This window comes from Tympanuchus pallidicinctus, unplaced genomic scaffold, assembly GCF_026119805.1.
Source record: "Tympanuchus pallidicinctus isolate F22 unplaced genomic scaffold, pur_lepc_1.0 scaffold24, whole genome shotgun sequence".
NCBI classification, from domain to species: domain Eukaryota; kingdom Metazoa; phylum Chordata; class Aves; order Galliformes; family Phasianidae; genus Tympanuchus; species Tympanuchus pallidicinctus.
Genome location: NW_026294741.1, coordinates 4,884,241 through 4,895,678, shown reverse-complemented (window position 1 = coordinate 4,895,678; position 11,438 = coordinate 4,884,241). Strand labels below are relative to the sequence as shown.

The following is an 11,438-nucleotide window of genomic DNA, read 5'->3' as shown; positions in this document are numbered from 1 at the left end:
CTGTCGATGGGTGCATGCAGTCCAAATGGGAGATGAAATTATGGGGATTTATTTATTACCCACCCTTCCCATCTGCACTCATTTTCCTTTTAGGCACCATTGAAAAACAAGTAACTGAGCCTAGACCTTGTGAATTATTTTTAATCTTGGAGAGCAGCAAATTCCCAGCCTTTGTTGGATGTGACCTTCGTGCTGTAACCTTGCTCATCCCCAAGCCTTCTCCCCAAGCTTGCTCAACCCGTGCCCCACACCAAGCCAGGAGTCTGCTCTCCCAGTGAGAGCACTTAAGCAGCTTTGCACAAATAGGATTTGCATCAGTTTGTTTCTGACAAACAGCCGCTGAGCTCAGCCCCTCCTGTGCCCTCCCTGCAGGCTGAGCGGTGGTGGAGATGGCTGTCCTCTGAACAAAAGGCAGCCTGAGCCCCACTGGTAATCACTGGGTGCCTTTGGGAAGGCAACGTGATCAGCATCGCTGCCTCTGGTGCTGAGATTTGATGAGTTTGGTGCCTGTGGTGTGTGAAACCCTCTGAAGCCACCAATCCAAACTGGGAATGGCTGGACATGCACTGTCTGGTGCAATGTGAGTTAAGTCTTTGTAGCTCCGTGTTGTCCCCAAAACCACTTCAGCACTGCTTCACCGCAGGCTCTGTGATGAAGATTTCTCACCCTGAGAAATCATGGAGTAAATAAATGGAGCGCGTCATCCAGAGCCACGTGCTCAATGGCCTCAGTGGGCTCAGAGGCTCCCAGAGTGATGGGTGGCCTCACATCCAAAGTCTCAGGCTGGTGGGATGGAGGGGACCGACTGCTCCAAACCATCTGTCTCCATGCAGTGCTGGGAAGCATTTGGAAAGGTTCAAGCTCAAGCTTGCCAAAACACCCTACGAGCATGGGGATGGCTCAGGGGGTTCAACTCACCAGAGAATAGCACGGGGACGGGCGCTGGGTGTAAGCAGAGTGCTGAGGCACCATCCTCAGCCAGGAAGGAATGAAAGATATCACCATCACAGAGATGTGCTCGTGTCCCATTGCGAGGACAGGGAGGTGACGTGGCTCAGGCATGGAGCAGCCTTATGGAAAAACACCAGAATGCAACCCGGGACTTCTGACCCATCGAATTGGCTACTCCTCTGCAGTAAATCTTACCAGCACTAAGGGATAATTCTCTATTAAAATGCTCATTGATTATTTCTATCCAGCAAGGCGAGGCTATACTTTTCCCAGTGGACCAACGTGCAGACGACTATCCAAACTGTTTCAATCCTGCCTATCTGCAAAGGGCTGGAGGGAAAGGAGAGGGTGGTTTGTGAGATGTCTCCATGCAAACATCCAGTGAGCCCTGCTGGCAGCTCCGACCTCTTGCTAAACAACTTCTGGACCCTGTGTAAACAGTCTTCTGCCTTTATAAACACAGCATCCAGATTGTGGAGTGGAAAAAAGCCGAAGCCATCACGTGAAGGGAAGATGTATTGCTTCCGGCAGCTTAAGTATTTTTATGTTCTCTTGGGGTTAAGGGTTTGAGTATGGACATATTTTTGCCTGGGAAATGTGGGAGGGGGGAGAGGTGGCAGTGGAGGGAACAAACACCTGGGAGTGGAGCATGTAGGCTGGTGGAAGCAGCTCTTGGCACCTTCAGACAGCGAGGAGGAGGAAGGCTTCCACTGGATTGCACCAATGTTGCTACCTTTGTGCTCCCTTTGCTGTGGGAGATGGAGACAGGGATATATTTTTCATCTTTTCTGTTTGCCTGTTGTACTTGAAACCAATCATGGAGAACGAATTCAAGGTGTATAGGGAAAACTTCATCCATTGCCTGGAGGAAACATATTGCATCTGTGCAAGATTCTTTCATTTCTCCTTAAAAACCACTCTGAGTACATGTAATATTTCTTTATAATTATATTGTCCCATTTATCCTGAGTTAAGTTCATCCACAATTACATCTCTCTGCGCTCCATCAGCACTGTCTCTGCTGTCAGCCCCCAGCTGAGCAAAGCTTGGGATACAGGTAGACATTTGTTCTTCTAAACAGCCACGTTTTCATTTGGGCCTTTCTCCCTGCAGGTGCTCTTTGGGTCAGGCTCTTCTCTGGCTGGGGTTGATGGTGTCTGAAAGCATGGCTGCTTTTTTAAGTAAGAGACCAAACCTCAGTAACTCTGGGATCCCTTTAAATGCCATCTTGAAAGCAGTATTTCAGATAGCCAGCTTAGCCCTCCCCACGTAGAATTAACCCAACTCTGGGAGTGACATTTAAAATTAATCCGAACCATCCCATCCCCAGCAAGGACACCACGTGCTGCCCTCTGAAATGCAGCTCTGTGAGCACCAACAGCAGAGCAAAGAAACCCTGGACCTGCAGGGTGGGGGAGCTGATGCCAGGCTGTGGGGTTCTGGGTGATGGGATGGGCTGCACGTAGGAGTGGTGGTTGGGAGCTCATGCTAAGCCCTCATTCAGAGATCCCATGAGAAATATCCCCCTTGTCATGGAATGGTTTGAGTTGGAAGGGACCCCCATAGGCCAGCTGGTCCCACTGCCTGCAGTGCACAGGGACACCCACAGCTCCATCACTGCTCAGACCCTCCAACCTGACCCTGGGGGGTCTGTAGGGATGGGCACCACCACCACCATCCTATGCAATGTCTCACCACCCTGACTGTAAACAAATTTCTCACATCCAGCCTAAATCCTCCCCTCTGTCAGTTGAAAGCCATTTCCCCTTTTCTTATCGCAACACCCCCCCCAGAAAGAGTCTGTCCCCTTCTTTCATGTCAGTGCCCACCTTGGACCACGCGTGTGCAGAATGAATTTTCCCACTTAAGATGTGAACCCTGGTTGGGATCTGAGGTCAAAAAGGGTTTTTCTACCTAATCAACCCTCCCCTCTCAGTCTGAGTGTGTGGGTGCAGAGGTTGGCATGCACAGCTTAGAGAGAGGTGTCCTTGGGTTGGGGATTGGCTCATAGCATTGGGCTGCTGGCTGGCTGGCTGTGGATGTATCCTGGCATTGGTATGATGCCTTGAGTGGTTTTGCTTTCATTTTGATGTAAAAGCAAGAACATTCTTAAATTTGACATTGGTGGGAGAGGAGAAACCGTCTCCTTCTGTGCCCTCCTGTTCTGAAGGTACTTCAGTTTAGAGCAGTGGATTTTTCTAACACATCCTTTATATTATATATATTAAGTGGTCAGAACTGTGTCAGAAAGCAAGCAACACAAAAAGAGCCAGTTCTTCCTGTGGTCATTGATTAGCAGTTTGCACACATCTGCTCTCAGTCAGAAAAACTCACTGGCTGCAGATCCAATGACTTTTGCAGAACATTTGGTTGGTCCAAAAGCTGTGGAGAGGGGTTCAGCTCATGAACACCACAGGGATGGGCCAGGTTGCAGTGCTTGAGCTCTGGGTGCGTTCCATCTGTGCATGGAGAATGGTGCCTGCTGCTGTGTGCAGTGGGGTGAGGCTGGGTCGCTTCTGTGGCTGCTTTGCGCCGCTGTAATGAGAGAACACACCATGCTTTCAGTGGCTTGTTTTTTTTTTTTTGCTGGCTTTGTTCTGTGCTATAAATAAGTGTGATCAGGAGCAGCAGATAAACTATCCGCCCTGCTGACAGGAGTGTCATAAGTGCAAAGGTTGTGCTTTATTTATTTACTCTGGACCACGGTTGCTGTGCAAAGCCACCTCTCCTGCCAGGGTGCAGCTCCAGATGCAGGAGAACCACAGGGTGGTTGGGTTGGGGGGGACCTCAGAGCCAAGCCCTGCCATGGGCTGGGTGCCCCCCCAGCACATCAGGCTGCACAGGGCTCCATCCAGCCCAGCCTTGCTATCCCCTTGCCCGTAAAGCTGTGGCTTCTCATGGGGTTTTCGCCCAAGCAGCTCCATTTTAAGTGGGGAAAATTGAGTGGTACCATCCCGCTGACTTCATGGCGCAGCACCAGGTCTGTAGTGACACTCCTTCAGTAGGGTTTCCAACATGGGAACTCCTGAATCACTGTTCAACAAAACCTGGGGGTTTCTACAACCTGTGTCATAGAATCACAGAACGGTTTGAGTTGGAAGGGACCCCCAAAGGCCTTCTGGTCCCACTGCCTGCAATGCACAAGGACACCCACAGCTCCATCAGTGCTCAGAGCCCTCCATTCTGACCCTGGGGGTCTGCAGGGATGGGCACCACTCCCTCTCCAGGTACATCTTGTATGCTTCACTGCATGGCTTGCCTTGATGTGCCTGGAGCAGTGAAAGGTAGCTTTTATCTCATGACAGCAGTGAAAGATGCAGCTCATGAGGAAGTGTTGGTATTGAGGGAAGTGTAGCACAGCTCTGCAAGACAGAGCCAAACCCTATTGAGGTCTACAGGGCTCTCCACCTTTCTCATGGTATGGAAATGAATTACAGCGGTTGGCCTTTGGGGTTTTAACACAGCTCTGCAGCCATTTGGGTATGGAGGAGGGCTGCCCTTTATTCACCAGCACAACAAACTGCGTGTGTGTTTGTGGACAGGATGCAAAGGAGGCACAAAGGATGCAAAGCTGCTGCAGGCTTACCTCTGCTACAGCTGCAAGATGCCCCATAGCATCTTCCACACTGCTTGCCCAGGTGTTATGTGCTCAGCTCCAGCATTGCTCCAGCCCAGCAGCAGCGTGGAGGAGGCTGCGTGCAGTTTGTGGCTGGAAAGCAGCACCTTGCACCCGGAGCAGCTCTGAAGCTGTTGCTGTGGCCATGCAAGCTCATTCCTCCCAAGTATTTCTTGAGATATCCGTGTGCTGCAGCCGGTGAGCGTTGCTCGTTCGCTGCGGTCTTTATCTAGAAGCTATAATCCATGCCCGAAAAGAAGGGAAGATAAGGAGTGACTGAATATTGGAGAGGAGCTGCTGGCAGGAGCATGGCGAGTGCATGGAAGGGGGCTGAGAGGTGATACCGGGGGTGCGTTTCGGGGGTTGTGATGGGAGTGGAGCAGCCCTGGAGCTGTGCCTCCCTTTGGAGGTCCCTCTGAGGAACCCCACCCGGTGCCAACCCCAGCTCTGCAGGGCGAGAAGAAGAGGAGGAGGAGGCGGAGGAGGAGGAAGGAAGAGCCCCGTCCGGCTCCAGCTTCCTCCGCAAGCCCTGCCTCGGTGCTCGGTGCCCGCCCCCGGCCCTCCCCCGGCTCTCCCCGCCGCACGCACCCCCGCAGCAGCCCGAGCGGAGCCGCTTCCCCGGGGGGAGCCCCGTGCAACAGTTGCCCCGCATCGCTGCCGGGAGAGCCCTTTCAGCGCCGGGAGGAGGAGAACGGAAAGACTCCGAGAGGCGGGGGAGAACCGCACGGAACCGCTGCAGCGCTGAGCACCGCCGCCGCCCGATACCGGGGCAGGAGCACCGCAGAACCCCGCTCACACCGCGCCGGAGGGATGGAGCTGAGCGGCGGGGACGTGGGGCGGTTCCGCACCGCCGGGCTCCGCCGTTCCCTCTTCCGACTACAGGAGAGGAGCAGCCCCGCCGCCGGGCACCCACCACCCTGCTGAGCTGCGGGGCTGCGAGCCCCGTCCTCAATCCCGAACCCTTCGTGCACCTTCCAACTCTTCTTGCATCCCCTTTTGCATCCCCCTAAGGCCATCCCTCATTCCCTTTATGTACCTCCCTGGACTCCTGCTTCTCCTTAAACCCATTCTTCACCTCCTTTGTGCCTTTCCCTAAACTCCTTTTGCATCCCCCTAAATTGGTTCTTCATTCCCTTTGTGCGTCCCCCCCAAACCCCTTGTACTCTCCTCCCATCCCCTACTTCAACCCCTTGTGCACTCCATAAGCCCCTTTTGTAACCCCTTTCACATCTCACACTCCTCCTATATCCCTGTGTGTCCTTAAACCCCTTCTGCATCCCCTTTGTGCATTCCCCCAAACCCTTTGTGCACCCCCACATCCCCTTCTGCCGCTTTCTTTGCACTCTTAAACCCCTTCTCCATCCCCCTTTCTTCACCTCGAGACCCCCGTGCACACCCCCATCCCCTTCTGCATCCTGCTGCGTGCACCCAAACCCTCTGTGCATCCCCTGCATCCCTTTCTGCAACCCCCTATGCCCTCATAACCCAAGGGGTTCATCCCCTCTGTGCCCCCCCCCCCGCACCCTGCCCTGTGCTGGCCAGCTCCAGGCTCCCACCTTTGCATGCAGCCCGAAGGCTGTGGATCAGCACACCATGGGCACCAAGCAGACCAAGGGCTGCCAGCCAGGCAGTGCTGGGGAGAGTCCCCCAGCCCATCACCGCAAGAAAACATCCCCCAGGGAAAGGGGTGATTTCCTCACCTCACTGGTGGTGAAATCGGGTGAGAAGTTTGGGAAGGGGGCCGGCAACCTCCCCCCATACCATCGGAGGATCTGCATGATCCAGGACATGCTGGGGCTGGTGAAGCAGGGCAAGCAGGAGGAGGCCACCGAGCTGCTCAGGCACCTGCGGCAGGTGAGGACACATGGGTTTCTCCAGGGGGGGGCTGCCTGCTTGGGGTGGGGAGAAGTCGATTTAGGGTCACCCTCCTGGCTGTATTTTTTCTCCCTCCCTTTGCTGCTTGTGCTGATCTGGGCTTTGCAGCACAGCCCACTCGGGGAGGTTCCCACCCAACTTTCCAAAAGTTCTCTGGTTTGAAGCAGCTCTGCAGAGCTCAGAGGCAATCAGAGCCAGCAGCGTTGGAGAATCAGCTTTTTTCTTCCAGGCTTAGCAATGCCAACAGTTGGCAGTTGGCTTTTTTAGTGCGTTCTTTTCAATGCGTCGCTCGGTGGAGTTTTGCTTGCGTTGGCTGGGGCTGGTGGGAGCAGGGGGTGAATTGCTCAGAGCCTGAGACCTTTCCCCTTGGAATCCTGCTTGAGCTGGGCGTCAGCTGAGGAGCAGCACTACAGAAAGTTGATTTGAGCAAACAGAGCAGCGGTGCGCTGCGTCCAACAAATGGCCATGTAACCATTTCTGCTGATAGAAGGCGATAACGAGACCCAAGCGCTGGGCTCTGGGGCATGCTGAGCTTTGAAAAACTGCACTTTTTGCGTGCAAACAGACAACAGACTGAGCCACATTTCTCTCTGCCCGGATCCCCAGGGCTCAGCACAACCTGTTCTACCAGCTGGGGAGCGCTCTGCTCTTTGCTGGGCATCAGGAGCAGCTCCCAGCCCTGTGGCTCTGCTCTGTGTCAGCCTGTCCACATCAAGCACAGCTGCTCCAGGGTCCCATGTGGTTCTTGTTTTAGTGTTGCTGCTTTGCTTTTTTGCATTTTTTCACCCCATTTTCTGGTCCTGTTAACTTTTTTGCAAGTAGTTCTAGATGACCTGATTTGGTGGTTGGCAACCCTATGGCAGAGGGTTGGAGCTGGATGATATTTAAGATCCCTTCTAAACTAAAGCCATTCTCTTCAGTTTCTGTTCCACATGTCATTGAGCTCACATCCCTGACCCCATCACCTGCCCCACCCCGAGGCACATTTCCATTCACTGCATCCCAGTGGTATCCATGACTTAATGCTGGCCTTGGGGCAGCCCAGCTGGGAAACCCAAGCGGTTTCAGCTCTTTTTGTGTCCCTTATGGGAATGGCTCTGAACCTCACTGCTGGTTTAGGATGAATGTGCCCTCGCCCCATTTGATAGCAGCTCCATGCCCTAAAGTTCCACCACCTCATCCATGCCAAAGCTTCATCCTTCTAGAATGGTGCTAATTTTAGAGGGTGTTTGTATCACGCCTGCCTCCCCTCACAAGAAATAATCTCTGTGCCTGTGAAATAGCTGACTTACTCTATATTCTCTCTGCTTCAGGTCCAGGTTTTTCCCATTGTCGGTCTAGGGAAAAAAAAAAAAAAGGAGTCTCTAGCTAGAAATCCATTGAAAAATGGCAGCGACAAACCTGTTAGAGTCAGATCAGTCTTTGTGCACGAGCAGTTCTGAAGAGCTCCCACTGATAAAATAGATCTTAGAGTGTCAAAATAGGGAACGCTCTGTCCTAGATACTATAATAGAGCACATTGTAATGAGGCAGTGTTGTTCCTCGCCTCCAGGTAGCAGCTGTGGGATGCCCTGCTGAGCAGATCCCGGTGCTGTTTTGGGCTGTTTTGGGCTGCCTCTGGCTGTGGGGATGCTGATGAAGCTGTGAAATTGGGGCTTTTCCAGCAAACCGAGTGACTTAGTGCTCTCAATTGCATTGAGACTGTTGTTTTAGGTCACTGGGAGCCTTTCCAATTGATTTCATCAAGATTTGAAGTGAGCTCAGCCTGCTAACGTGGGGGCAGGTGGCAGCGTCCCTGCCTCCTGGAGGTGCTTCATCCTTGGGTTGAGTGGGATGAGTATGCTGGCAGGCAGCAGATTTTTGGTTTTCCTTGACTGAACTCGTTGCCCCATCCATGGGCTGCAAAAAGAGGCTTGTGGGAACCCCTCCTGCCTGCCAGCCCCCCCAAAATTGGATTCAATGATCAGCAAGATGGTAGGGCATTGAAACCCTGCTTATGGCCACCTTGCCCACAGCAAGTGGGGTCCCTTCCAACACAAGCCATTCTGTGCTCCTTTTGCTCAGTCTGATATCTTGATGGTTTCTTTTCTGGAGATCCCTCTTGTTATTTCCTCTGTGCTGGTAATGCTGTCATCTCTTTGGAGCCTGCAGGTCTACCCCGACCCCAAGCTGCAGAATTAAAATCCCCTCCCCAGCAAGCACTGTCCTCTGCGCTCTTTTGATGATGCGTGTTTTCTTGTAAGCCCTCCTCCTGTGCTCCACATAGTTTGCTTTTGGCAGTTAAATGCAGCTCGGGAGAAGTGGAAATACGTTGGAACACTTTCATTGCAGTGAGGCCAACGCTTGGGGTGCAATGGCCACAAGAACCTCCCAGTCACTGGGATGGGGCCGCTGGTTTCTCATGGTGATAATCCTTCTGCTGGATCTAGTTTCACTGCTGCAAGGCGCCTTCCTAGATTTACCCATTGGCATCCTTTACTCAATAGGATGGGAAGGCCCTGGCACTGCTGCCTGGAGCTGTGGGTGCCCCATCCCTGGAGGTGCACAGTGTCACGGATGGGGCCATGGGCAGACTGTGCTGATGGGGGACAACCAGCCCAAGACTGATCAGAACAGGGTGGGTTTTGAGGTCCCTTTCAACCTCATTCATTCTATGAGCTTCTCTGGTTTCCCGTAGGCAATTTTTAGAGGGAGATGGTGAGAACTGGGTCAGTGGAGGTGTCAGCACTTGGGAAAACCTTGAATCCACTCTCACCCATCACCCTAACCCCAACAGCTCACACAGGTGGGAGAACTGTGCTGGTGGATGGCTGTGCCCATCACCCATTGCAGGAAATGATGGGCTTTTGCATTACACAGAGCATCGCTTTGTGCTTTTTCTCTTTTTTGAAGCTCTCTTGGGTTTCGGTGGTTAAAGCAGCCAAGCACTGTCAGTATATTAAATTCTGGGAGTGTCTCTCCTGCTGGGGAGAGGATTTGTAAAACAAAGCATGTTTTCCTCCTCTCGGCTGCCAAACGGATCATTTTCCCAAGCGAAGTGGTGAGGCGCTTCCCAGCACATTACGTCTCACTCAAGGAATTTGCCATTGGTTTTGGCTCAGCTCACTACTCTCATCAGGGCTCAGCCATCACCTGTGTGGGGCACAGAGGGGCTGGGAGTGAAATAAAAGGGGAGAACAGGGCAAAGCATCCCTGAAAAGCATCAGGAGGGAGAAGATGGATGGAAGCCTAATTGCAAGGTCTGAGGTGTGGCAAAGCTTCGTGAGTTGGGAGGTGGCTTCTTGCTGGCACTGCGGCGGTTGTGGGTTGCAAAGTGATTGGGGAGAGGGACCAGAGACCCCAGAAGCTTTGGTCTGGAGGAATGAGGTTGGGCTAAATGTGGTCTGAGCCCTTCGCCTGCCTGGCTTTGGGTCTCGGCAGGATTTGGTGCACTGGGGGAAGGCAGCAATGCTGGGGTTGGAGATAGCAGCCTTCCTTGGAGCAGGGCACGGATGGCTTCAGAGATCTGTTTCAGCTGTGTGTTTACTGTTGTTTGTTCTAAGTGGTGTTTTTCTACTTAATTAGTCCCTCCCCATCTGTTTTTTGGTTGCACTTCAGAGCTCTGCTCTTGGCTTGCAGAGGGAAGCTGGCAGAGAAGCACATTGGGATCGCTTGTGGTGGGTCAGATTGTTCCCAGGTTATTTCCTTCCCCAATTGCCTTTTGGGGAGGCAGATGCTGTTGTGTAGTATAGCTGTGTGTGATGAACTGGTCGTGATTGTTAGGTGCTGGCAGGATGAAAGAGATGATTTTCAGTGCCTTCTCTTCTAAGATTCAAACCAGCTGCCCTAAAGATGCCCCAAATACTTTTACACCAGCCTTGAAGCATGACTTCAGCCCCGTAGGTGCCACAATTGGTTGAATATATCCACTTAGATGTGCCGTGCCTACTCATGCGCTAGGCCTGGGGACCATCCATTCTGCAGCCCCTGCTGTCAGATCCCAGCAGCATCACTACTGCCCCAGGAGTGCTGAGCACTGAGGACAGGAGGAGGAAGTTGGCAGCACTGGACTGGAGACACTGTCACCAATGGCCGTGACATAGAGAGGTGGAAATTGGGCAACAGAGCCTGAGAGGCCCCAGAGCTCCACACCGCTGCTTGGTTTCCTCTGGTCCCAGCTGCTGATGAAAGCAGTGCTCCCTGCAGTTATTTTTAACCCTTAGGTTGCTGGAAGCATTGACAGCAGATGATGACAGCTCTGGTCTCCTTGCTGTGCTCTGCTGCAAGCTGCTCATTTGCACTGTCCTTTCTCTGCTTCTTTGCTTCCCATCATGATTCCTTCTGTTCTCTTCCCTTTCCCTATGGGATGTGTGGGTGGATGCGCCCTGCTGTTTGCTCGACATCTGAACAGCCCTGGTTTAATTAAAGCCCTCTGAGGGGGCTCTTACTGCTTGTCCTAAGAAAAATGTGGGATTCTGAGATGCAGGGATGGAGGGAGGGCAGATGCGGTGCACTCACTGCTAGTTCAGTCCCAAAACTCCCTGTGCCTCCAGCAGGATCAGGAAGCACGTGCACAGAAATCAGGGTGTTGGGGAACGCGTTAATGCAACGCATGCAGTGCGCCCAGGCAGGCTCCATTTGCTGCAAAGACATTATGAGGAGAACCCAGGCAAACCCTGGATAAATCTCCTTGCTCAGCTGGTAGAGACCCTGGGTCAGCGTTTCCAGAGGAGTTTTAGGTTGAATATTAGGAACAACTCAAAAAGAGAGGTGCTGTGGTGGCACAGCTGCCCAGGGAAGTGGGGGAATCCTCTTCCCTGGAGGTGTTCCAGAGCCATAGGGATGTGGCACTGAGGGATGTGGTCAGTGTGCATGGTGGGGTAGGATGGGGTTGGATGTGGGGATCTGGGCCTGGTTTTAAGGGTAGGATTGTTTGGTTATTCTTTAAGCAAGAGGATGTTTTCCCATTTGGTTGTAAAAGGTGTATTCTGCTGGGAGCAACGTGATGCTTCTTTCC

The 11,438-nt window shown here is 52.8% G+C and overlaps 1 protein-coding gene across 1 annotated transcript in view; it reads left to right on the top strand.

Moving 5' to 3' along the window:
- The first annotated feature begins 5,134 nt into the window (after window positions 1-5,134).
- The window catches only part of LRRC75A (leucine rich repeat containing 75A), a 47,028-nt gene continuing 40,724 nt past the window's right edge, over window positions 5,135-11,438 (top strand). Inside the window, exon 1 of the mRNA XM_052688985.1 lies at window positions 5,135-6,421. Coding sequence (XP_052544945.1) covers window positions 6,161-6,421 — 261 coding nt within the window. The 5' untranslated portion in view covers window positions 5,135-6,160. The remainder of the gene's footprint in view (window positions 6,422-11,438) is intronic.